At 43.3% G+C, this 27313-nt stretch overlaps 3 protein-coding genes across 4 annotated transcripts; 2 read left to right on the plus strand and 1 right to left on the minus strand.

The window, feature by feature from the left end:
- The first annotated feature begins 657 nt into the window (after window positions 1-657).
- Window positions 658-20918, plus strand: LOC149333493 (cystatin-1-like). 2 transcript variants are annotated; one of them, XM_089558698.1, is made up of 4 exons: window positions 669-870; window positions 2253-2360; window positions 3060-3107; window positions 20809-20918. In XM_089558698.1, exons 1-4 carry the CDS (start codon window positions 688-690, stop codon window positions 20839-20841), a joined length of 372 nt encoding a protein of 123 aa, XP_089414824.1. In that variant the 5' UTR covers window positions 669-687; the 3' UTR covers window positions 20842-20918. The 2 variants fall into 2 exon arrangements, with proteins under 2 accessions (XP_089414823.1, XP_089414824.1); XM_089558697.1 differs by lacking the exon at window positions 20809-20918 and having other exon boundaries at window positions 658-870; window positions 3060-3263.
- LOC149333494 (cystatin-2-like) lies at window positions 15292-21646 on the plus strand. The gene is made up of 3 exons (XM_089558699.1): window positions 15292-19798; window positions 20814-20921; window positions 21513-21646. The coding sequence occupies exons 1-3, from the start codon at window positions 19595-19597 to the stop codon at window positions 21594-21596; spliced, it is 396 nt and encodes a 131-aa protein (XP_089414825.1). The 5' UTR covers window positions 15292-19594; the 3' UTR covers window positions 21597-21646.
- LOC149333495 (uncharacterized) lies at window positions 16392-17425 on the minus strand. Its single transcript, XM_089558696.1, has one exon. The coding sequence runs from the start codon at window positions 17408-17410 to the stop codon at window positions 16493-16495; it is 918 nt and encodes a 305-aa protein (XP_089414822.1). The 5' UTR covers window positions 17411-17425; the 3' UTR covers window positions 16392-16492.
- Window positions 21647-27313: the final 5667 nt, after the last annotated feature.

The raw sequence follows: 27313 nt of genomic DNA on the forward strand, positions 1-27313 counted from the left end.
AAATGGCCACAGCGGCGGTAAATCATTAAATCTCGCATACCACACGATAGCAGTTTTTTAGGTGACCTTTACAATTCGCCAGATTAAGTCCTCACGGATTATTAGCTGCAAGCTTCGAAGCGCGTTTTTACTTCATTAAATATTTATGATCCCTTTTAATTTATTCTCGCGAAAAATGCGGCAGTTAGAGCAATTCTGGAACGATTTCTCAAGCCAGACCAAGGTCGGTTTGTATGACGTTTCTATCCATGTTACTTAGCGGCTCATGGTTTTATTCTTTTTCTAAAATGAACTTGCAGCTTGCTAGGGAGCAAGCATGTCTTTGCGAATAAAGATCACTTTTGAATTCCCGCTTACCGCGCGTTCCGTTACTCTTTCTGCGTCTCTTGCGGGCAGCTTTTTGTCAAGTTACTGACCCAACAACTAGCTCTGTCGTATGCGACCGGGTATGCGCACTGCAAACACAAGCAATCACAATTCAGAAGAAACGAATGCAACGCGCAGGTTTTGTATTTTCGCATGTCATGACGCGTGATGAATATGCCTATTGTATCGCGCTCGTCTTGGCGCTCGCGCAGCTGCCGCATGGAGGGACACCTGCCACGATAACCTTTATCGAGCTCTGTGTAAGACGAGCTAGCCTCGAGTTCTATAACAATGAAGGCTGTGTATATACTTGCTCTCTTAATGTCAACTGCATCTGAGCTCCACTATGCAAGGGGCTTTATGGTTGGCGGCTGGACGAAGCAAAACCCATGGGGCAATGTGAAATATTTGGAACTGGCAAAATTTGCGATTAAGCAGCAGCAAAAGAAAACAGGATTCAGTAGTCATTATGCCGCGATATGGCTCATCAAGGTACAGACGCAGGTGAGGGCAACAGTTTCTTTTTTTCCACGAGTATGTTATCTTTGTTTTCCGAAGTGCTTGACTATGCAAAGAGAATATTGTAACCATATTAGCGAAAAACTTATTCCGAGCTTCAATCAGGGTGAGAGGGGAATGACCCTCAATGCATAAATTTGTAAATTCGTACCAGTAGCTCTAGACAATTAAAAAAGTGTGGAGATTTCTTTTCCCGTACTGAGTAGTGTGAGCGAAACAAACTGACATGGTTAATTTCGGAGGCATATTAGTTCGTCTCTTGGCGCTCTTAGCAAAATTTTTGAGGTAATTTTACACTATCAGTTCATAAACGAAGACTGGAACTTGCGGCAGCTCTGTAGTGCGATATATTTTTGAACATTTTTACTTTTTACAGGTATATGGGTGCAACATTTTACTGCAAAATTTTAACTGGAAGCAACATATTATAATAAATAATTACCGCACACGCTCCTGCGGCGAATGCTTCTAATTTACCTATCTGTATTCAAAACTTATAGTACGTTAGAACTCATAATATGCTTTTGTTTGCTGCGCCTGCTACTTGAATGTAACGTAATGATAACAAATGATTAGAATACTTCGGCGTATTTAGCTCTTTATTATTCTGCTCAAAGCAATAGCGCCGGTGCATTGTAGCCAACTCTATCTTTGGTACACCTTGAGCTTAGTAGGGAGCCGCCTGTCGCAATGTCAACGTTATAAATCCCGTTCTCATTCTTTTTTTTCCTCGTACATATACCAAGATGCATCGCTTTCCCTTGAAGTCGCTTGATTGCCACGTTGCAGCTTATTTGCCTCGTCTCTCTAAAGGTTACTTGGACTAGATACGTGAAAGTCTATTGTTTAGCCATTCCTTCTTGTTTTCAATACCTGAAGTTCAATCACTATCGTTCCATTTGACGTTGACATTTCATGCGTTTGACTGCCCTTCTTAATTGTGATTTTTGTCCATTACTAAGCTATGACGTTTACTGCTCTCTGGTTAGCTGTAAATCTGCGCTCACGGTATTATGCTAAAAACACATGACAGTCGTGGCTCTGCCCGATCAAGAAAACTGGATAAACGTTCGTAACGCTGCGACTAAGACCATTATTTTTAAAATTGGAAAAAAACATCTAAACAATATCTCTTAATTACGACACAGTTCTTTACTAAGAAACCAACGCTATGCCTTCAGCATTGCAAGTAACTGACTACTAATTACGCAGGTATTGCTGCCCTGTCTCAGAGTATTAGCAAGAAATGCTCGTTTTATCATTACCATTCAGCGCTAAAGATATTCTCGTTACATTGCATAAAAATAGTAACATAGAACAATTATTTTGCGCGAGATATAAAGAATGGTCTCTTTCATCATCTCTAGGTCGTGTCTGGAATGAACTACAAGATATGGTTCAAAATCGCAAGAAGACCCTGCGTAAACGGCGAATTTTCGAACTCTATTCAGACGTGCAAGCATGCGAAATACTATGTAAGCCACGTTCTGTGTTCTGCCAGCCACACTACTGGCCATTCCTAGCTGTGGATCTGTCTTACTCTTTTACTTTATTGGTATGAAAAGTACTTCTTTCAAAAAAGCTGATTCTACTGTGAGACCTGAGGTATTTTTAGACAATGCAGCTATTAACTAAAATTTATAGAAAAGAAAAATCACCCATAATTATCAGCTGTTTCTGAAGTTGCAGCAGGCTACAATGTACTATGTAGATCCACTGCTCAGAACGCTTCTGAAAGACAACTTTAGCTCACTCAAAATTCAATATAACCAACTTTATGAGATTACATTTTTCGTAGGCCTGTTAACTTCCGGCGAAGATAAAAGCAGAAAAATAGATATAGGCATCTTCTTTAACGGCATATTAATGCCACTGCATCGAAGACGACGATGAATGAATACACGAGGGTCGGGGCTTCAAAGAAAACGAAGCTGCAATGAAGGAGATTTGGCGCCCGCTACCTAACTTCCTTCTCGTTAAGCCTTTCCTCAGGATAGTGCTCGAAGTTTTTCACGATGCCACAATACGTACAAGAGTAGAACGGACAAATTTTTGAATACATGAGCTGACCTCTATTTAAAAACATCTATCTATGGAGGAGTACAGAGCAGAGCAATAGAAGAAATGGTGCCGTTTACGTGCATACAATCATAATCCATTCTTGTTTCTTACAGGCCGTAGCAAACTGCGATGCGACCATCTACGATCAGCCTTGGACTAAAACCAGGAAGGTTACATCATTCAGCTGCAAATAGTAACATGCAAAAACGCACAATTGTGGATCATTGCTTCTTGGTCCTAAGTTTAGAGTAATTCCGGATTCCTGGCAATAGTGTCGAAGTAACTGCGCATATAATTACAGCAATCTATCACTTTCCGCTCTGTTTGTCACTTGTATTCAGTCGCCAGGTGAAATATGTGCCTCCCAAATGAAGAGGGAGCCTCGGTTACCTTTTCTGAGATAAAGAAATAATTAGCTAATATGACAGGCGCCTGTTGAAGGGCTCGAACGCAGACCTGTTTTCACTATCTGCTTTCATCGAACTGCGCACACTGTTCTATGAGCGCCATGAAAACTACAAGTTTTTGTAAACGAGAACGTAGTTTATGAAGTTCATTCTACCCTTACTATCAGCGATTGTACAACTCAGGCGCTTTTCATAAAACTTGAGTGTGGCATAATTGCCGATGTGGTCTACCACCCTCCTGGTTCTGCGGTGTCGATTTTTTTTTCAAAAACTTGAATCAGTGATAGCAGCCTTGACATCTAAAAAAGCAATCGTGTTGTGATCGTGGGGGACTCTAATACACGTCTTTCTGAAGAAGTTAATAATTGCACCTTACTATTGCAGTCTTATAATATATGCAATCTTATAACAGATCCCACACGTATAACCAGTAGTTCAAATACATTAATTACAGTAGTTCAAATGCATTATATGCTCATGCCTTTAGTAACATCACCTGTAACAGATCGACTAGAAGTTATCTGCATCAAATAGGTGATCACAGAGCCATATTTGTTTTTATTAAAATCCAAGGAAAAGTAAGTCCGAAAACTAGTGGCCATGAAGCGCAGCAAAAGATTGACTATCGACTGCTCCGTGAGCTCCTACAGCCAAAAAACTCCTTAGATACCTACGATACTGACATAAACAATGAATACATTAACTTCTTCGCCACTATTGAGAAACAATTTTGAAGAGTAACAAACGGAAGGCCTCGGGTAAATATAATGCACTCATATGCCCATGGATGACTAACGAAATCTTAGGCGTACTAAAGCAGAAAGAAAAATGGCATGATAAACAGAAACGTGTTAATACTACTAATTATTATTTAAAGCAATTTAAGCGCTTAAGAAACCTGTCAATATGTCTAGTTCGAGAAAGGAAACAACAATACTATTCATCTCTTATTCATAACACTCATGGTTACACAAATAAAACCTTGAACTTCGTAATAGGCTCACTGGGGCTCTGTTCAGACGAACGTATACTGCCTGATTTTATTAGTCAAGCAACATCACATGAGTTTAATGAATATTTTGTAAATACTGAACCACACTAACAGCGCAACTACCACCAGTAACTGAAAATATGCAGTCAATGAAATCGGTTGTGAATATTTTTGTTATTGAGGATATTACAGTGGACGAAATGATAGCAATAGTTAAACAGTTAAGAACCAGCAAGGCTGCAGGAATTGATCCTATTCCGGTAAAGCTGGTTAAGGAGAATATAGACATATTAGCAGACCCCTCCTTCATCTGTTCAATAGCTCGCTTGAATGCAAAGTTCATCCTTCTGAACTAAAGTTAGCAAAAGTAGTTCCCATTTTTAAAGAGTCAGATCGCTCCAATCCATCAAGTTATAGGCCAATATCAATATTAATTAAAAAATTGTTTGAAAAGATTTTCTATACGCAGATAAACAATTTCCGATCCAAATACACATCCTGAGCCCCCGTCAACATGGTTTCCGACGTCAAACATCTACACACACCACCTCTTCATGCTCTTACACAAATGCTAATTACAGTTCTTCATCAAAATAAAACTGCTGTCGTAATGTATCTCGATATAAAAAAGGCCTTCGACACAGTTAACCACCAGATATTACTGATCAAGATTAACAAATAATGGTTCAGGGGCAAAATCCTGAACTTAATTCAAAGCTACCTCAGTGACCGTCAACAGCATGCAGTAATAAAAAAAATTACCTCTACGTCTCAAACAGTTTTATCTAGCGTGTCACAGGGTTCAGTGCTAGGGCCCGTATTCTTCTCATTTTACATATATGATTTCTCTGCAATCTTCAGTTCAGTCAACCGTTGCTGTATGCCCACGACGCTGGTTTTGTGTTTCATCATCATCATCATCATCATCAGCCTGACTACACCCACTGCAGGGCAAATGCCTCTCCCATGTCTCTCCAATTAACCCTGTCCGCTTTTGTGTTTATTGGAGAGAATATGCGTGAAATTCAAAATAAAATCGCTGCTGAGTTAGAAAATGTTTTTACGCGGTTCACATCTAAACAGCTGACCTTAAATCTTAATAAGGCGACGTATATAATTTTTTATTCAGGGAATAAACAAATTGAATATTGAAGAACTGAATATATCACTACGCAGAACAAAACTTTAACCAGTGTCTCCTACTAGTATTTAGGTTATCTTTTGAATCTGGTACGCATTAGAAAACTCACATTACACATCTTTGTTCGAAGCTGGCGTACAAATGTTTTATTTTACTTACGGCTCGTAAATAATTCGAGTATTCTATCCTACGCATTCTTTACTTTTCGTTTATTCAACGTCATCTCAATCACAGCATTCAGTTATTGGGAAGCACCTTTACAACTTACCTGGAACCTGTGTTTCGTCTACAGAAACGCGCATTAAGAATCATATCTTTTACAGGGAGCTCTTAATGTTGCATGTACCAGTACAATTCTCTTCTTCTTCTGACACTAAATGCGCTCTACGAATTCAAAATTGCTCAGATCGTTCACAGAATCATAGTAACTAATGACACACTTCCCATCACTTAGTTCAAAATTCCGTTACTAAACACAAAAGCTGTTACACACCAAAATTTTAATCTACCTCCATACGAGAACCTGTACAAAAAAAGGCACATAGATTTTAACGGCGCTCTTGGAATTCTTTACCATTAAACCTAAAACAAGCACCTAATTTTACTCCTGCTTTAAAGAGGCCCTTTTTTCTGAAATACTGTTATTCATTCTTGTATAAACTGTGCATGTTATGGGTTATTGTGTTATGAATTGTATTTGTTTCATTTGTTCGCGTGCTGCATTTATTTTGTATCCTATGTTGATTATGGACCCATTACTAGCTATTGGCTAGATGTCTATCAATGATTGTATTTCACAAGACATGCAAAAAATACCGAATGAATGAATGAAAAACTGCGCTTCCGTGTTATTGATGGCCACGGGTACCTATTAATGACAGCTCAGTGTAAGTGAGGCCAGCATTATGAAGGCGTGAACAATTTTCATCGCTTTACCCTAGTCGCATTAGGCATTCAAATGATGTGATCCAAAGATGCATACCACACGCATTTCGCCACAAACAGAACAAATATATTCTTGAAGGGCCTCTGGTAGCTCTCAACGTATCAGACAACTTTACGCTTGGACCACCTGTTCAGCTGTGAGCTTTTTGTCGTGTTTCTCATTACCTTTGGTCGTGTAAGAATCGGTGCATCTAGGCAACTACTCGAAGCCGACAGGAGGTGCTATGCCGCTGGAGATTGAAGCCGGCTTCCTCTACTTTATATTAGGGCGAAAGCCTTTAATGCCTCATACTGTCGCTAGAAGCCGTGTCCGCAAATTTGTGTGCGTTTCGGCGTCACTTCTTAAAAAGAAACTGCGTCGAGGGTGGGAATCGAACCAGGGCCTTTGGCATTTGAAGCGGAGACGCTACCACTCCGCCACGAAGGCTCAAGGTGCGAGTATGAATGAAGGCACTCTAGTGTATCCATGGGTTTCATAAATAAAATAAAAGGAATCAGAAAATAAAAAGAAGAAATTAAAAAAAACTATAAAAATAAGAAAAGGAAGGAAAATAAAAATTAAAAAATATGAAAAATAAGAAAGAAATAAAAACAGTGCACCAGGAAACGCCTTCGCCTTGCAGCACTATAGAGAGCCGAACTGCCCCCTGATTTTTATTTTGAACGTGCACTGCTCTTGGTTCTGCTCTGCTTCGCAACATGAACACCATATTCGCGTCTCGACCTCGTTTTTGGCAGATCCGTTGTTGAAGCAGGTGAATTTCATCACACGGTGTTTCTCCAGAGTGTTTTGCAAGACGCCTTGAACCGCGGCCCAGTGTTAACAACTGCTGTTTTTTTTTGAAGTTGTACCCTACTATGTCCTTTTTCACTCAATTACCATCAATAGTCTTGGAACGGATTCAATTATTTGGTGTCATAGTAGTTATTAAGACATCCGAGTCAACGCTGCTTTATTGATTTATTCCTGAATATTTATTTTAAGCAATTTAAAAGAATGCACGCTTATTTCTGAGACGCTTTAGTAGCGAAACGCTTGGTTAGCCTTGAGGCTGCCATTCGAGGAAATAGACTTCACCGTAAGCTGTAATATTTTTTGCAGCCATATTGTAGGTCTCGCCATGTGGATCATGAATAAAAAGTGCGGGATGCATGTATAAGCCGCAAATATAATTATTTAATTCAGCAATGCAGCGTTCAAAATCCACCGTTAATGAGTCGTTCACAGCAACTGGTGCAAGGCCTCCCTCCTCGTCATCATCTTCATAATATTTTTTCGTCAGTTGGATAGTCACTGTAGTTTGCGCACTGTAGCTTTGTCGGTGAATGGCTACGCGATGTCGGCAGTATCAGTCGCAATAACCATGTCATCGTAAAGTACTTCGTATCCAGCCAGCTTTGCATGAATGACATTGCCACAATTACAGGTGTGCTTGATCTCGTGTGTGTTTTATTGCATCCTCTGTCTTTCCCGGTGCATTAATTTTATTTCATTATTAGTACCTCAAATGCCCCTTGGGGTGGGTTTATACATGAGGGATGGCATAATGTTCAAATGAAGAGTGGTTCAATGGCAGTCTTGAAGGAATGTGGGTCGGAGTGGTGGACAGCGTCGACAAGCGGTTTGTTCCAGTCCCGAGTGGTCTGAACAAAAAACGAACGAACATGGGCTGTGGTCTGTGCTGGGGGTGGATAGACGGCTTTAGGATGGCTGGCGCTGCTTGATTGTCAATGAACTGGTAAGATTGCTGAAATATTGAGCGGCGCATGGTAGAATTTGTGAAAAAGGCACAGCCTGAAGATGCAGCGTCGTTTTTCAAGATTAGTAAGATTAGCCCTTGATTTGAGTGCAGTGACGCTTGAATGATAGGAGTAGTCTGAGAAAATAATTCATGATTTTGTTCACTGCGCTACAAGAACGGGAAAATTATCTGAGAATTGTCGGGAATTGTCTGAGAAAATAAACCAGGCAGTGCGATTTTGTACAGCTTCGAGGGTGTTAGAAACATTAGATTGATGGCGATCCCAGACTGAGCATATGTATTCTTATTTAGGTCTGATAAATATAAGATAAGTCGGTGTTTTCACGGATGCAGAGGCTAGGCGCAAGTTTCGACGGAGGCAACCAAAAGTGCGATTGCCTTCATTAGTAATGTTCATTATATGCTCTGACCAGGTTAGTGTATCAGAAAGGGTGGCGCCAAGGTGTTTGTAAGAATGTACAGAAGAGATTACTGAGCCACAAAACGTTTAACTGGATGCCTGGTAGTTTTTCCGACGCTGAAAAGAAAGCAAAAACGTTTTCTTAGTGTGCAGGCACATAAACAATTTGTCGCACCAAGTTTCGATTCGTTTAAGGTCGTCCTGTAAAATTCTAGAGTCAGAGCTCGTATGGATGGAACGATAAAGTACGCAGTCGTCTGCGAAAAGGCGGAGGTTAGAGGATATGTAACTAGGCAGGTCATTAATATAAATTCGAAACAGCAATGTTCCGGGACTCCGGAGAGGACTGGAGAAAAAGACAAGGAGCGGCTGTTAGCCTACACAAATTCCTTTCGGTTCGTAAGAAAATTACAAATCCAATCTAATACATGGGGTTAATGCGAAATCTTGAGAGTTTAAGTAGCAGTCTTTGATGGGGAACTTTATCGAAGGCCTTTTCGAAATCTAAGAACAGCGCGTCAACAGGTATATTGAAGTCTAGGTTGGAGCTTATGTCATTTATAAATGAAGCTAGCTCTGCATTACATGAGAGGCCCTTGCGAAAGCCGTGTTGTCTAGGATTGAAAAAATTAACAGATATTAAAAATTTTACTGTGTGATTGTAGAGGACGTCTTCCATTACCTTGGAACAAACACTTGTTATTGAAATGGGACGGTAACTGGAATATAAATATGAAGGACCTTTTTTCCTGCCCCACTAAAGCAATTCCAGACGCACTCCACAGCAGTCAGTAATATCCAAGCGGCTTTAATCATTTTCAACTCGGTGAACAAAAAGATGTGATCCGGGACGCCAGCACCTGATCTTTTAAGTTGGTACCTGCATACGCTGCAGCGCGTCGCCGATAGAACGCGTGATTAGAGCGTGGTTGGTGTCATCCAGATCCTCGTATACCGTCTGAAATGGGGGAAAATAGAGCTCGCATAGCACCTCCGCTTGGGACACTGGCCGATAACAAAAGGCAGCAGCTGGTCGCTGCTATCTATATACGTGCGCAAAAAGACGGTAACACGAAGCTTTGTATGCCTCATATCAGCCTCCCAATGCATACATTTAGAGTACTGCCGCGTTTGTTGTGCAGCCTCTTTTTCGTGAACAGCTGAACCCATCGAGCAAAACAGCTAGCAGCCACCATTAAGCTTCCGCAGAGGTGTTTACAAATAAGCATGTGTCAAATATACCTTACCGGCAAACAAATCTTTCCGGCTGAAGCATATCTTACCACTGCTTTAACAAAGGTCGCTTGATTTTTCCCATGGGATAGTCCTCTTTAACAACGGAAAGCCAGAAGTATTCTGACTGGCTCTGGTGTTATCTGAAAAGATAGAGGCATGTACAGAAACGGCAAGCCACAACACAATAGAAAAACAATCTCGTTATGGCGATAAGCAGCCAACTTGTCGGTGGTGACCTTTGGGAGTCTTCCTATATGCAGCCTGACACTTACGCACAACCGTTATTTACTTTTGGCCCTAGAAAACAGAAGTTTATATATTCGTTCAGTTAATGGTCATGCAACTTTGTCAATGATTACGCACTGCATTGATGAGAATTTGCTGCGACCATTCTGCTAGACAGGCAAAGATTCCATTGGCGGTACTCAATGTACCATTCATCTCAAGCTCCATAGTGAGTTGTTGTATGGCATTCAGTGCACTATGGAAAAGAAACGGTTACAGTGTAAACTGCAACCCAGAGATCGTAATGTGCACGCACCAACGAAATTTTCGTTGCGGTTCGATAATATGTTGTATGAGGGAAAAGAATGGCACAGAGCAGTAGCCCTGAATCCAGTGTGAGCGAAGATTGAATGAAACCCCTGAAAAATGAAATTCCGGCACTTTGGAATAAATTTATTTCAAAATGAACTAAATAAATTCCAAAATGTTTTACATGCTAGTAACTGCTTATTTAGTCTCCAGAAAGTCGCGTTGTTGAAGTCATCTCAATCGATGAATAATTTACTGCCGTTTGCCAGGAGTTGTGTTTGCCTGCGCGAAGAATATCTGACCCACGGACAGATTATAGATAACGACAACATTTTTCTTAGTTTCCAAGAGATTAGCTGAATTTACAACATGAGTAGGTGTGGAGCACATTTCACATGGTAATTCCACCAGCAGACGCGCAGTTTCTCTTCATGTTTAAAAATCCTGTCCTGCTTGCGTAGGCAACATGCGGTTAGCTAATGAATGGTTCTGCTGGAAAGTTCAAGGTGCACATGATATAGATATATCCAAGATGTCCTTCTTTCTACCAAGTGGGGACACTCTTCAGGTATCGCTAATGTATGAGATGCGCTCATTTATCTACCAAGCTGTGATGCTGCACTGTGCAGTTGTTTCTAACATGCGTCATTTGCGCTAAACCATGAGTCAACTTACTCCTGTTCTCATGTAGGCCCGAAAATATGCCTCAGTAGCATGAACTCTCTCTAAAATCGCAGGAGTTTCATAGAGAAGCTGAGGTGATAGTTTCAGACGAGCGGTTCGAAGAAAAGGCTGCAAATTTCTTACCGTGAATACTGCGGTACATGAATGAGCTACGTTTTAGAACATCCAACCCTCCTTTGCGGCGAAAGAACTGCGCGAATAATGCCACACCACGTTCTTTAAACGGTACTTGGAACGCGACTCCGTAACACAACGTAAGGTTTTATTCTCACCATTACGCACACAATAAAAATGTTTGCGGTAGTACTTTATTCCGTAAAAATACAAACGAAATGTACACACATCCGGTTTGCCAAATTCTCATGGCGCTTGAGCGGCAAAGCCCGAAAGGCAGCGGAACCACGCATACATATACACAGGTCATGATAAGGTATCCAAAGATGACAGAGGATGAGATTATCTCCTTCGCCAAATGAATATATAGAAAAACACAAGAAAAAAATGTTCTGTTTTGAATACCTCTACTTGCAAACGTCACCCTGACGAGGAAAAGAGTGGCACATGGCAATACCTAAAATCAATTCACTGGAAAATACGAAACAATCTCTCAACAGGTGCACAGACATTTTGTGTCACGATTGCCATCTAAATGAAAATCGTTATGCATTCCTGAATTCTTAACAAAGACAGCTACTAACAAAATACAAAAGTTACATGGTATTATGTCATAAACACTAATATATTATGTGCCCAAATTCATCACGCCATTAGTTACCAGTGCATTTCAATATCTTTTCTATTTTGCACTTGGTTTTGCCACGAAGTACGCTTGGAGATAACCTGCTAAAATAAAAATGACCTTCATAATCTCTTACACGCTAATCATATCTTGTAAGCCGCCGGGGTACACAATAATGTTCCTTTGGTCAAAGAGACCCCGTGGGAACATTCGGAATATTGTAGTTACAAAACCAAAATTTTCTTTCGAGAAAACCTTCCGTTAAAATACAGCAATATCAGGCAGTGATAATATTTTAAAAGCATCACAATAACAACGAAGGCCCAAATCATCGGCAATGCATTTTATAAAGGAATGCAAGATAGAGTTAATTCTATGCTTCCAGCGAACTCCACAGTGGCCGTAAACTGTCATACAGTATCGCAGTATACTATAAGCAAAAGCATTTACAATAACTTTCTGTACTGAAAGCGGCGTGTGGAACCTAATATACTGAAGTACACAGGGTACGGTTCGGAGCTTCTTCTAAATACTGGAGAGATGATCATTGCATGAAATAGCGCAGTCGAAGTGTATTCCTAAATACTTTACCGTAGGTACATAACTAAAAGGGTTACATTTGCAATAAGAACAATCACACCCACGCAACAAAAGCTGGTAATTAAAATCGAAATTTTTCATCGGGCTACCAAAGGATATATGTTGAGTGTTGGTAGTGTTAAATATACTCAGGTTCTGTAAGAACCACTCCATGGCCTTAGTTGCGGCTCGAAGAGCAAAAAAAATTACGTCACGCTAGTTTGGCAACCGGTCTGCGAGGACAGTGTAGTCAACGTATTGATACAAGCTCACAGGCACAGCAGTTTAAAATGCATTCAAGTTAATGTTAAATAAAAGTTTGGTTTGGTTTGGTTTACGCGGTTTAACGTCCCAAAGTGACTAAGGCTATGAGAGACGCCGTAGTGAAGGGCTCCGGAAATTTCGACCACCTGGGGTTCTTTAACGTGCACTGACATCGCACAGTACACGGGCCTCGAATTTCTCCTCCAAAGAAATTCAACCGCCGCGGCCGGGATCGAATCCGCGTCTTTCGGGTCAGCAGCCGAGCACCATAACCACTGGGCTACCGCGGCTTTTTTTTTTCTTTATTGCCGGGCTCCGACACGGTACACAAACACAAAAGGAAATTTACATTGTACCCCTTTCAGGTGGTACTCACACTCAACCGTCTGCTGCAGGCATCGTCATGCTAAAAGTCCTTTAAGGACACCAAGGGCTCTACCCTCGAGAGCCACTCAGGAACGTGAGCACCCGTTTTCTGTATTTCAACAAACCAGTGCACACTCTCGCGGAAGTAAATTCGTGCAGGCCTCGCATCCGGTTCACAGTGGTATCCAGCCATTCGTGAGCGCCAAATAGCGTGGAGGCCCAGCAGCAGTATTGCATCATAAGGCACTCCCTCTTCGTTCTGTAGAGGGAGATACCGTATTCCATACGTGTCTAGAGGCAAGTCTTTCTTCAGCGTTCTTTGCAAGACGTCCCAGAAGTAGACGCCTTCCCAGCAGTGCAAGAATACATGATCGATTGTCTCTGGCTTCTTACATATCAGACAATCTGAACCCCAAGGAAGAAACATTCCCTTTTTCTCCATAAATGCTTTGACGGCCAGTGTTTCTGTGTGTAATCTGAAAAAGAAGCTTTTGGCTGCTGTTGGTACCTGCATTTTCTTCACCCTCTTCAACACATTACCGCCCTGGCCTCCACGGTATGTGGCCCTGTACAATGGTTCCGGCAGAACAACATCTCGTAAATCCCGATAGAGTGTTTTCTTTTTTACAGTAGAGAGGTACTGCTGCGAAAAACGAGCAGCTAGAAATCTAACACTCATAACCACTTCTCTGGTGTATCCAAAAATACGACCTTGAATGTTATCTGTTTCAACAACCCATTCCGGCAATGCATGGCCCAGCCTTACTTGACAGATTGTGCGCAAGAACGGGTCACTCGCGTCTCGAAAGAATAAAAATCTGCTGACAATTTGGCGCAAAAACAGATGGCCGAGCCCTAGTCCTCCGTCTTTTACACTTCTGAACAAATTTGTCCGGCTGCATCGTTCTCAGCTCGAGGCCCAGACAAACACTGCAAAGATGCGGTGCAGTTTCTGCACGTTAACTCGCGAACAGTGCAGTACCTGCATCACGTACCACAACTTGCTGATGAAGAATAAGTTGCACACTGTAGCTCTGGCAAATGTAGATAACCTAGCCCCTTTCCACTTGTCAGTTTTTGCACGGGTGTCTTCCAGCTGCCTTTTCCAATGCGGTTCGCTATCTCGATAACATTCCAGTGGGACACCTAAATACTTCACTGAGGTCGTTACCCAGGACACATTCGCAAAGTTAACAGGAGTGGTTGGCCACTCACCATGACAGAAGCCAATACATTTGGCCCAGTTGACTCGACTTCCTGTCGATTGACTAAATTGCTGAACACAATCAATGGCCTTCCTTATGCTCTCATAATCAGTAGCGAAAACAGCTACGTCATCCGCATAAGCCAGCAACTTAATTTCTGTCGCTTGTAACTTAAAACCTTGAATACCGTCATTCTGTATTATGCTCAAACACAGGGATTCTATGTATACCCCAAACAAAAGAGGGCTTAGGGGGCAGCCTTGGCGCACCGAACGCTTCACGCTTATGGGGGCCCCCAAACTCTTATTTACTATTAGTCTCGTTGTGCAGTTTCGGTACGCCATGGCCACTCCCTTCCTGATGACTGACCCGACATTCACGTGATCCAAAATTAAAAACAAAAGTTCATGTGCCACGCAGTCAAACGCTTTTTCCAGGTCTAACTGAAGGATAGCAACAGGACTGTTCGTAATATGACAACACTCAAGAACACATCTTGCTTTATGAATATTAGACACAATAGAACGACCTTTGATGCCGCACGTCTGATGAGAACGAACTATCACATTCATTACGCTTTGTAACCGCCTTGCTAGCACCTTCATGAATATCTTGTAGTCCACGTTCGTAAGTGAAATCGACCTGTAGGCTGTAACATGCTTTAACTTTTCACTATCTTCCCTTTTCGGAATTAGGACAGTGTAAGATACGCCAAAGGAAGGAGGTAGTGCTTTTAATTCATATGCGTCATTAAAGAGTACCGTTAACAAAGGGGAAATGTCTTGCTTAAAGGCTTTATAGAAAGCCGCACTTAAACCGTCTGGTCCAGGCGACTTACCCGAGTTTAAATTTCCTATTGCTGTTTGCACTTCAGATTCAGTAATTGGTGCCTCTAATCTCTGTTTGTGTTCGTCATCTAATCTTGGCATCGCTCCTAGATACCCTCCCTTGAATGTGTCGATGTCTACGTCGTGTTTTGCGAAAAGCGCCTGATAGAATTCAGCAAAAGCTTGCTTTATATGCGTTTCGTCATCTGCTACGACACCCCCCCCATTCAATTTTATCAATCCTATTGCGCTCAGCCCGTGCTTTTTCCATGCCCAATGCTCGTTTTGTTGGTGTTTCACCGAAAACCGCCTCTTCGGCTCTCGCACGCACCAGCGCACCGCGATAACGCTCTTGTTCCATAACTTCAAGCTTTTGTTTAATTTTCTTTACGTCCTCAATCCACTTACCAGGAGCTTTACTCTCCTGCTCAATTAGTTTCCGCAGCAGTTCTCTTAAATCCTTTTCCTTTATTTTTCCCTCTTTCTTCAAGCAGCTAGCCTTTTCAATTGCGTATATTTTAATTTGCTGCTTACATAGTTCCCACTGCTCCCATAACTTTTGTCTTGAATTTGGCTCTACTTTGCCAATTTCTTCTTTTATATTGTCACAAAAACGTTCACACTTTAACAGCTTATCACTAAATTTCCACAAGTCCCAATTAAAAGCATTTTCCCGTTTTGCTCTTCCTATCCTACACTGTACCAAACAGTGGTCCGAGAAGGACACAGGTTCAACCTTGTAATTGTTGCATTTTGGCAGCAGGTCGACCGCCATATAAATACGGTCTAGACGTGCGTGACTCGTACGCTGAAAGTGCGTGAATTGCACATCCCGCTCACCATCTTAACAGTCAGCCACATCTTCAATATTCCATTTTTCCACTAACTCGGACAGTCTTTCGGTACTTATGTCTCTGAATATTCTATCACTTGTTTTGTCACGCGCAGCCAAGACACAGTTGAAATCACCCATGACGATCATTTGCCTTTCGACAGCGAAGTACTCCTCAACTTTTCCAAAAAAGGCTGCCCTCTCGTCAACTTTGTTAGGTGCGTAAAGGCAGATCATTCTCCACTCCACATTCATGTAAGCATAATCAAGCACAATAAATCGTCCATGAGAACATGTTGCATAAGCCTGAACAACCAGGCCCGGCAGCTTTTTGACGCAGAGCACACACCCAGCCGACGTTCCAACTGCATGAGCCACTACTGCGTAATACCTACACGTGAAACGCTGCACCATGCTCCCGGTCTCTTCCTCCCCGTCTACTTTAGTTTCTTGTACCGCCAACAGGTCAATGTCACAGTCTGTTATAAGTCGATATACTTGACTCTGTTTTCTTTTCCCCGCCAACCCCCTTGCATTAAGTGTGGCTATTTTCAGACAACATAGCGGAGCCATTTCGACAAAAAGGTGTAGAGACCGAGAGCATGGCGCTTACCTCTCACGTCCAGCGTATCGCTAGACGCTTTGTGTGACGCCAGGGTTCTCAGGTCGGTCGCCGTGGCCTTGCCGCAAAGGTGAACTTGCGGCGACTCGTCTTTCAGATGAAACGTTGGGGCGCGGCTTGAATGCAGGCCTCCGGGCCTGCGCAGCTTTCGTTGGAGGCTCCTCTGCAGTGGTGGTAGTATCGTTAGTCCCTTCGTTGAGAGTCAGATTGTGAGGGCGCTTGACGGGAGCACTAACGGTCGCCATGCGGCTGTCGCCGTCATCCCTGCCCTCGTCGCTGCACATAGGTTCGGGCTCCTCGGTTTTTGAAGCACCTGCAGATCCGCCGTCCCCTGCCGTTTCGGTCGCCGCGGCGCCTGGAAGTTCAGGCTCCTTCCCTTGGTCGCTGGGCGTCTCGGTGTCCTCCGCGGAAGCAGGTGAGGAGACGGTGGCTGCTGCTACCTTCTCCGCTCCCCCTGCCCCCTTAGCCGCCTCCTCAGCTTCAGCGGCATCCATTTGCAGCTCCGCCTTTTCGTCCTCCAACGCAGCTCCCGTGGCCGATGCGTAGGTGCGAATGCAATCAGCCTCACCATGACCGAATCGCTTACATTTCTGACAGCGAGGAATTTTGCATTCCCGCCGTACGTGTCCAGTGCCACGACAGCGCAGACATTGCATTGGCCTACCAGGCACAACCACAAGCGCAAGCTCACCCGCCACCCTCAGCTGATGAGGAATGTCTTCGACTGTTACGCCTGGCTTCATCTTCAATAAAACAGTCCTTGTAGTAGAGACCTTTTCAGTCATTCCTTGAACTCGCCACCTTTCGCGGGTCACTGCGGTGATCTTTCCGAACGCTGCAAATGCCGTTCTGATGTCCTCGTCATCGACGCCGGGCAGCATCCAATGCAGCCGTAGTTTGACGTGCTGGTCCTCAGGGTCGATGATCATGCACCGGCGCCCTTTCACTTGCATTTCCTTCACGGCGAGCAGCCGCTTGGTTGCCTCGGGAGTGCTGAGGGTCACCGCCCATACGTGGTTAACCTGGTACGCCGCCACCGCTATCACGTCGGGGAGAGTTCCGTTCTTGACCAGGGCATCACGGAAGTCTTCGACTTTGAAAGGCCGCCGTCGCACATCGCCATGAAGAAAAACAGTGTTCAACACCAGCCGTCCGGTAGGCAAAGTTGGCAAAAGAACCTGATACTCGTTATCAGCAGTTTCAGCAATCCTGTTTCCGCGGCCGGCCCGGGCCGCAATCGCTGCTCCAGTGGAGCCCATTCTACAAGCGTCTGTCACGCTCGGTGGCCGGAAGTAGGTGGGCTACCGCGGCGGCGTTAAATAAAAGTGACAGTTGCGGACCCTTGAGGAACGCTTGCGTTGAGACGCAAAAATCAATTGTCGCTCGCCCACACGCAGCGGGTTGCTTTCTCTTGTGTAAAACTTTCCCTAAAAGCAAAATAAAAATTCCACGAAAACCTAGCAGGTGCAGTTTACTTAACTGCGCACTGTGGCACGCGTTGCCAAAGGCATTGCTGACATCCAGAAGCAATCCACAGCCTGGCTTGATTCAAAAGATCGGCTTAAATCTGAAATTCGTCCAATAGAATTAGCATCACCTTATCATGTACAAAAGCAATAATAAAAAGAATTTCAATTCAAGTCTGGACTTAACGAACTGTTTCTGCCATCCTTTCAAGTATTGTTTTAAACTGAAGTAATTTCTCCACTTAGTCTGCGAGTGTCTCAACCATAAATCCTCTGCTGGTCGCGCTTACTATTAACCATGAAACACTCCCGCCGAAAAAACTTTAGCCTGGTTTGTGTCAGTATGGCTGCTTGGAATGGATTTGCACGATGTGCAGATCAAGTTTCATGCTTAGCGGTTGGCACTTTTGAGCACGTATTTTCGGCGATAGCAGTGCAGTTCATTATAAAGTGGTAGCTACCACTGCAACGAGAACATGTCAGAAGCTTCCCGCCCAAGAGTTCAATGCATGTAAAACCTCCATCAAGCATTGTTGCAATCGGCGGCAAAAGTATGTTATATCTAGATACAACTAACCTCAGATCAAACTCGCCTGTCAAGAGCGAAGCAGGATTAGACAAAAAAGCAGTTTGCCACTGACTCCTATGATGCCTGGGAATGGATCAGGTTATATAGATGGCGGCAAGCACCGCGCGATCGGCAGACCAAACTATTGGATCCTGGCGCTTTGAGTTTCTCAGATGCACCTGGAAGATAGCCAATCCGTTGTACCATGAGCGACGAGACGATCCTGATGCCAGCGTTCATTACTAGTTGTGTTCAATAAACTCTGCTTCAGGCCTTATTCAGCTCGGAAAGACGGTTGGTTCCTTTGGTCAGTCAATATTAAAAATGTACCCTTCTTTAAAACAGTGGTCCTTTATGTGGCTTCGGCTCTCTCTTTTGAATCCCATGTTAGGTCGCCACCAAATACCAGTGCGTCCTTTCGACAGAAATGTGCTGCATTTATTCATAAATCTAGGTGAAAATACCTTGAGAATAGTAGCATTCAACTTCTTATGCTATCTCATTGCATTATTACCCTTTCCTGTCCACAGGTCTCAACAGGCTTCGGCTTCTTAAACTCGAAAATTCTCAATATAGAAAGTGGTTCAAAGGCGGCAGACGGAGCGAACTGTCGCCAACGCAATGGTTTCCCCTATTGGCCAAAGGGCGCCACAACAAGCACAGGGTTTCACATGTGTAATGATGTCAACTGGGCTAAGGCAGGGATTATCAGATATACAACACCAGGGCGCATGCTGCAACGACCTTCGAAACACTTCGTGAAAAACATGAGGTCTTTAACCCTCCAGCTCATCATTAAAAACTTCCATTCTGTGTTAATGAATGCCCATGTTCGTCAATGCGGCTTTGGCACCGATCGATAATCTTATCTTGTTTCTAAAGCGCCTACAATAGAAAGGTGCAGGCAGAGAATCTTATCAGGCAACATACGTCAATAGCTTTATTGCCTGCCTGTTACCCATTCCGTCTAGGGCACCTTACACCTATAAAGGCCTCGAAAATGTTTCTGCCGATAGCAGAGGGTTTGGAGCAGCATTGCTGAAGTGTGTGGAAGACCATTCCGGTTAGCCTAAGCGAGAATGAAGGCTGTGGCAGTTGTTTGTTTCTTGGCAGTTAGCATGGTGGGGCTGAGCCAAGGAACACGCCTTGTCGGAGGCTGGGAAGAGCAGGATCCATCGAGCGATCCTAAATACGTGCAACTGGCCCACTTTGCGATCTCGCAGCAGACAGCTGGCCTCACTTACTACCATACCGTTCTGCGGCTGCTCAAGGTTGAGACTCAGGTAAACTCGGGATATTTGTTTGTGCAAAATTTCTCAACGTAAATGGTTTCTTCGTTTCTTTTAATCAATGGAAGAAGTAGTGTGTACTTCGAAAGAATAGAAGACTTTTTTATTTGTAACTCTTGAGGGAGGTGCTTCCACTTTAACATAACACTACATGCAGAAAATGTAGTCTAATATAGCGGCTGTGAAAACTCATGAAATGACAGCTCAGGCTACAAAACTTGCCACTGAACTTGCTGCAAAGACAATTAAAATGTTTCCTCGTTTTTTATCCAGGGGAAGGAAAGTATATTGAAAATATATCTGTCAACAATGCAGTCACTGTCTGTTTGATGTTGCAAACATCGAAGTATTCTTGGAAGTCGTTAAACCTTGCTTACTGTGGGAAGATACCTGTCTTTTGTTTTGCTCATGAGCCGATATCAGTGCTCTTGGTGTATTTTATTACTGAAATATATTACTCATGAGAATTTCTTCATTACTTAACACTGTAAAAAGTTCAGGACTTATAGCTTTAGAAGAACACCCTAAAAAGAAAGAGGAACTTAAACAAGCAAGCTCCCATACTTACTCTATTTGGCCACACTTCAGCTTCATTTTAGGCGCCGAATGAAATTTTGAAAAAAGGGCGATTTTGTTGCTTAAACATAGCCGACTGATTCCAAAAGAAGCTTAACGGCGAGATTTCCGCTCCGAAAAGCAATTTTTCGTGTTTTCTCTGCTATGTGCCACAGTGGCAGTGACATTATTTGAAAGCTTTGCTTAGTGTCACCCTTTACTGAGAAAAGCAACGCATTTATAGAAAAAAAAACATCATTACCCTTTTACTCCACTCCTACTTAACCGCAATGCAAGCAAATAAAGCTCGTTCGGAGGACTGTCTGACCTTTTGTTTAGTTTTTCAATTTGTCGCTTGAACTTCTAAGCCAATGCTAACCTAAACTGGTGTCTCTCCTTTGTTAGGGTAAAACTGAGAAACATGATAAATATTTGCGATATTACTTGTCACCAGGTTGTGGCTGGAGTCAACTACAAGCTGATATTCGAGACTGCGCCAACCAACTGCAAAATCAGCGATGGTCCCTACTCGAGTGAGAGGTGTCAGCCTACAACCAATCAGGTAAGCTGCCGTCTGTCCAACTGATGTTTTAATTTTGCATAATTAACGGCTGCTTTATCTTTGATTTAGGTGTCACTGGTACTGACAGGCTATTTGCACTTTTGAAGTTTTGGCAATGCAGTTTTACTCCACTCTCATGAGACGTTAATTTTGATTTAAAATTCGCTAAAAATATTCGAATGATGATGGGCTGCGTATTGGGAATCTGTTTCAAATTTCATGAGGGTACCGTATATGCAACTAAAAAAACTTGGAGAGGTACACTCAGCTTTTCGAAATCGTATTTCAGCAAGCATAAATATCAGTTTTTCTTGGCAATATTTGTTATCAGCAAACGCACCTCAGTGCAAATAAAGAAATGCATAACAAAATGCAGGGGTAGAATTAGATGTAGAACTATAAAAGATATTAAGTTATGGTCGATCGCTTTTCTGTCGAACGCGCGTAAGGTTGTCTGGGAGCCAATGGATGGGATCAAATTCCAGAAATATAAATTATACATTTGCGTCCTCAAAAACACCATGATCAAAGGGCTCGCACACTTTTGGCAATGAACTCAAGTGTCTTAAAAATGAATTTTTTCTATTGCAGGCATCAGCAGCGTGCACAGCGATCATCTACGAGCGCCCTTGGGACAACTTCAAATCCGTTACGTCATTTAGGTGTCACAAGTGAAAATTAATTTTCCAGACCAACGCTTTCCAAGACGTAACAGATTACATGGAATTCAAATAAAGATGTTCTAGTAACCCTATGGGGCTGTCCAAAAGCTCAGCTAATCCAGTGAACATGTGCGGTATCTATTAGACGGCGGTTTTTATTTCTGCCTCCTCTCCAGTAGATTTTTGCCAGAATCCTTCAGTGCCTTTCTAATGCCATTCAGCCTTCCGATAAAGTTTGCTGCAGCTACTTAAACTAGATTGTATGGTACAGCGACGAGGTAGGAATCAACAAAGCGGCGTCGCTGCAGGGCTAAAAATAAGCCTGCAGCAATAGTTACGTTTGAACGCATTTCCAAATGTGTCGCAGATTTTAATCATATGAATGTAGTCTAGGCACGTGTGCACTCCAGACAGTTTATTGTGGCTTTTGCTGGCAATGGCATTCTTGGGGAAAGAGTTGGATTGGCAGTGACGGTACGACTTCCCTGCTGGGCTATGCAGATACGGCTGATGAGATTTATTCTTCGCTGAATGTACATAATAATGATGAGAATTTACCCTATTAGTGAATTAGACTGTCATATCAGGGAATTGTTTGAAGGTAGAAGGTGCAGGAGTTGCGCATTTAGGTGGAAAGGCGCCCGTGTTAAGCCACCGACAGAAAGTTTCGAAAAAAAAAAACATCCGGCGAGCCCAAACTTAAGGGACACTGCTGCGCCCGCAACCAGTTTAACTGCACTGCATAACTCAATACAGCTCAGATGTGCAGTGGTAACTACTTGGCACGATTTTCTTCTCTAAACAGAGGATGTACCGTCATGGCCTGACTGTGCCGCCGTTATCTAAATTTGACACCGAGCTTCGAATTCTTTAATAGCATTAGCATCGTTTACTAATCTCGCTGTTTCGGGTTTTTGTTGCGTAATGGCATCAAAATGTAAACCGTACTACAAGAAGAAAAGAGACATGAAATGAAAAGAAGTTATTGGCGACAATCGCAAGGAAACCAACTTCATGAGAAATAAATTGGACGGCATCCGTAAAAAAGCGTCTTGTTGAAGCAACGGATCACATTTGCTTCGCGCTACCTACCAACTCCAAATCAGCAATGAGCGACCGCAAAGAGCACGCTCTCCTTCCGGTATCCGCTGCATTGATCGACGAACAGCGGCAGAACAATGCGAGCTATGGAAAGAAAAATGATAGGTGTAACGTTAAGCGAAGTGTGTTCTGTAGTGTGATTTTCAATTTAGTTTTTCAATTTAGTTCTATTTTCTGGTTGTTTGCTTGTTATTTGTATAACGATGTTCAAATAACCATGTTCTACTTGCTTCTTTTTCCCACCCCAGTTATCTAACCCCCCTCACATAATACTCCAGTTGGAGCCCGTGAGGTATTTGAATAAATAAATAAATAGATCGGAAGCGGGCGGAGTGGGGGAGAGAACAAACGCGCGTTAATGATATCCTAGTTGAAATCAAGAGGAAGAAGTGGGCTTGGGCAGGGCATGTAATGCGAAGGCAAGGTAACCTCTGGTCCTTAAGGGTAACGGAGTGGATTCCAAGAGAAGGCAAGCGTAGCAGGGGACGGTTGAAAATTATGTGGGCGGATGAGAGTAAGAAATTTGCGGGAATATGGTGGCCGCGGCTGGCGAAGGACAGGGTTAATTGGAGAGACATGGGAGAGGCCTTTGCCCTGCAGTGGACGTAGTCAGGCTGATGATGATGACTGGTGCAACGCTCTGATTGATATTTATTCTTTGCGAATAAGGACAGCGGTTAGTCTCCGCAGACCAAGTTTAACCAGCGTAAAGAGGAAACCTTAGAAGAGGCAGCCAGGTGAGAACTTCATTGAGTAAATTGTAGCGCTAGGCACCAAAGCGACGAACGGAAGGACGGACGCCATCATTTTGTCGGCACTTTATTGCTACGCTTCGCTATAAATTAACAGCTTTTATTTCTTCTCTCCTGCTTAATAGACAGCGGCGTTTTCTAATCAAAGTCCGAAGTACGAAACAAGCAAGAAGTAATACAATTAGGTTGTTCCTTAACAGCAGCAGGATGGCTATTTGTGCGGCGGCCAGGACAGCTGCTTCAGAAAGGCTTAATTGATTATGAGTGATCGCAAAGAGAGAATGTCGCGGTTTTTATTCGACGCTCTTTAAAACATCTGTGGGTATGAGCTGCGCGGTGGGCGCAAACGAAATACGCAATTTCATTTCGTTTTTGTCACTAACGGTTTCATACCGTCTAGTAACGAAGTGGCACTGTGCATTTCCAAACGGCCGGCTATTGTCGCGACAACGTGCACTCGACGCTGTTCGGCGCACTATCTCTGTGCTTGGCGGAAAGGTGATATCAATCTTGTACTCGCGGCATCGGCGACAAAAAAATACCGCTCCGATAAGGCCAAGGCAGATGTCGAGTGGTAGCGTAGGCTTCATCGAAGCGCATACGTTCAATGCATGGCTTCTTGTCGTTCGGAGCCAGCGCCACCTTCGGATTCAAGGTGAACAAAAAAAAAAACAGTCAAGTCATAATGAAAGAAGAGGCGCGTAACGTCACACTACAGGTGTTCTTTGGCGGGAAAAGTAACTCCTCCAGTGCCTCGATGTTCAGCTCGATTTACGAGGAGGTAAATACGACGAAAGAAGGCACGAGAACTGCTGACTGCCAATACAATTATTATATAGTCAGCACAGGCTTCATCTTCCTTCCTCCTCGCCATGGAAATCGCGCACATTTCCAAGGCGTCGATGTGCCAGCAAGCACCGAAACATGTGTCAGTACCCTATTGGTACATTTATGGGAACTGAATTACGATGTAAACGACTTAACCGCGCTAACTGACAGGACGGAGAAGAATAACGCAGACACATGCGCTGACTAGAAACTGACTTGCAACAGCTGGTTGCCAGTCACCGTTTGCGCCTGTGTTCTTTTCTTCGGTCCGATGTGTTAGCGCCGTTCAGTGGCTTACATCAACACGCATCTACCAGCCCCACTAAGCTCTCTTCTTGCATTGAGGCCCTGTTTAAAGCTGTTTTGGATAACTCCAGTTAGCGCTGAAATGGCTGTGGCAGCTTTTCCTTGATTGAGTTAAGTTTCCATTGAAATAAGTAACTGCGCAAATATTTGATAGAAGTAATAATATATCATTTGAAACCGTCGACACACAACTCGGACTCAAAATAATGACACAAAGAGAGACTGTGTACTAGTGCATGAAACAAGTTTGAAATCTATACGCACAGTGTGAGATGCGATAGTAGCTTGCTGTTTACAAATAGCGGATGATTCACGTAAATAAGAAGGAATTTGCGAGCAAAACTGGAGCTTCTTTTTAATAAATGGTATACGTACTTTCATTATTAAGATCAAAGGCTACAGAGAAATGAACTAAAAACTGATGTCCTCACACAATGAGGAAGCAAGAGAAGGTGCCAGAGAATGATGATGATATAGATGATGATGGATTTTTATGGCGCACGGGCATCTGTGGCCAAAGAGCACCATGGCACAAGGTATTTTTGTTCTACTCAAGGTGGGGTCAAAGACACATTTCCTATTCATTTCGTCCTAAATAAGTCTAGGAGCAGACAAGGGGAAAGCTTGCACCCGTTGTATCACCGTTGGGTACACGGCGGCACTTGGGATCGAACCCCGAACTTCCCGCATGCGAGGCGGATGCTCAAACGACCAGGCATCCGCTGCAGTAATGAGGAAATAGTATGAGGAAATAGGAATAGTGAACTTGTGGTCACAGGAAGTATTCAAACAAGCAGCTTCCGCAAGATATTCCTTAGAAAGATTTTGTTGAAATGAGCTGGCTCAAAAGAGACTTCTATGTAGATAAGAAAGAAACAAAAATTGCATGCCCATATGGATTCTGCAAAGATTGCAAACCTGGACACATGGCATATAAGACTTTCTTGCCTAATCTCCCAGGAACGAACACCGCCTACCCCCGCTAGGACCCAGGACACCTCCACACAGTTCACTCCAGAGACTCGCGACGCTGGCACACAGACGGTAACCGTGGATCCCACACCAGCGGAACAGCACGTAGGAATCCCACCGAAAGTAGCCACTAAACAACAAAGCCACCACTTCACACAGCCACCTACGCGTTTAGTGACGCACACTAGCACCCAGATTGTCACCGACGCGGACCTCGACACCGATACCTCCCCCAAACAGAAGTCCCCTAAACACACAACACCCGTCAAGAGGTCCACTCGGCGCAAGCACAGATGACTTACATCTGGCAGCACCAATCGCCCCGAACCCAAAAGACGAATTTTTCTGGTCGCCAGAAAACTAGCCACTAAACAAACTAACTACCGATTCCACCTACACACTTATAAATCCTACTCGCAGCACAGGACAATACCCAAAGGACTTCGAGTTAATGTTAGGTGCTCCCTCGGTGCGCTCAGGCCTGAACTCCTCGCTCGATGGGAAAAGGTTTCAAAGGACGCATCCCTTTCATTCATAGCTATTTTAAAAGAACGTTGTCAAGAGCAGTTAAATTCCCTCGATGATGAACTTAGTAAGATAGAACTAAATTCGGACGAAAGCCAGGCACTAGCAGATTTTGTAGCCAGAAAGGAACGAAAGCTGCACGATAAACAACAGCGTAAACAAATTAGAGATAAATTTCCGCTAGATACGAATACATCTGGACAGTTTAACAACCGCCCGCCAATTTCGATACAGACAAAAGATACGCCTTTTCCGCCGCAGGACACTGACAGCAACATTGTCGATATTTCCAAATCCTTAAGTGATAGCGACAAACGGATTCTGAAGCGTGGCCTTACATTTTGTCCAACTAACAATAATTTTAACGAGTATGAACTTCACAGAGATATCACAGAATTCGCGCGAAGATTGCGAATTCTGGTTGGTTTGGTTTGGTTTATGGGGTTTAACGTCCCAAAGCGACTAAGGCTATGAGAGACGCCGTAGTGGAGGGCTCCGGAAATTTCGACCACCTGGAATTATGGAATTCTTTGCCGAAAAAACGAACACCCCGATTACTAACCTAGCTCTTTCCTGTAACACGTGGTCAACACGTGCTCACACTACTGAAGTAACCAGCCTTAATCCCATCCCTTTTAAAGCCGAAAACACATGGACGCCGGAAGCGCAGCAGAGTCCCGAATTAGACTTGTACATTAAATCTGTCTCGAAAGAAATTATACACCACACAAATCAAGCTCGAAAACGCAGAAACGTCACCCCAACGGAACAGGCTACTCTGAACCACTTAGCTTCTAGAACCGATATAGTCATTAAGCCTGCAGACAAAGGAGGTAGCATAGTTATCCTGCCGGCCGAAAAATACAAAAAAGAAGCTTTTAGGCAACTCAACAACCCTTGTCATTATAGGAAATTAGATTCAGATCCCACTTCAGAGTTCTGCAAATTGTTTCTGAACAAACTGGGAAACTTATTACCAAGGGAACTAATCACGCAGTCCGACTACCACTTCTTAAATCCCCTAAACAAACAGGCAGGACGCTTTTACCTACTTCCCAAAATCTATAAGGTTTCCGCAGAAGACTTGTTTACCGCAGATATCCCCGGCAGACCTATCGTTTCAAACAACAACACGCCCACAGAGAACTTATCAATTTTCCTGAACAACTATCTAGCAGATATTCCCACCGACCTCCCTCCCTTTGTCGAGGATACACCACACTTTCTCCGCATAATAGAGGCTTTG

The sequence above is a fragment of the Amblyomma mixtum genome, chromosome 8 (genome assembly GCF_055824585.1).
Source record: "Amblyomma mixtum isolate Tamu chromosome 8, ASM5582458v1, whole genome shotgun sequence".
Taxonomy (NCBI): Eukaryota; Metazoa; Arthropoda; class Arachnida; order Ixodida; family Ixodidae; genus Amblyomma; species Amblyomma mixtum.

What these genes read in the sequence shown, in the direction of transcription:
- LOC149333493 (XM_089558697.1), top strand. Translation starts at nt 658, where the DNA reads ATGAAGGCTGTGTATATACTTGCTCTCTTAATGTCAACTGCATCTGAG. An exon ending in TCATCAAGGTACAGACGCAG is followed by an intron (nt 871 to 2,252) that starts GTGAGGGCAACA and finishes CATCATCTCTAG; the next exon opens with GTCGTGTCTGGAATGAACTA. An exon ending in GCAAGCATGCGAAATACTAT is followed by an intron (nt 2,361 to 3,059) that starts GTAAGCCACGTT and finishes TGTTTCTTACAG; the next exon opens with GCCGTAGCAAACTGCGATGC.
- LOC149333495 (XM_089558696.1), bottom strand. Translation starts at nt 17,410, where the DNA reads ATGATCATCGACCCTGAGGACCAGCACGTCAAACTACGGCTGCATTGG.
- LOC149333494 (XM_089558699.1), top strand. Translation starts at nt 19,595, where the DNA reads ATGAAGGCTGTGGCAGTTGTTTGTTTCTTGGCAGTTAGCATGGTGGGG. An exon ending in TGCTCAAGGTTGAGACTCAG is followed by an intron (nt 19,799 to 20,813) that starts GTAAACTCGGGA and finishes ACTTGTCACCAG; the next exon opens with GTTGTGGCTGGAGTCAACTA. An exon ending in GTCAGCCTACAACCAATCAG is followed by an intron (nt 20,922 to 21,512) that starts GTAAGCTGCCGT and finishes TTTCTATTGCAG; the next exon opens with GCATCAGCAGCGTGCACAGC.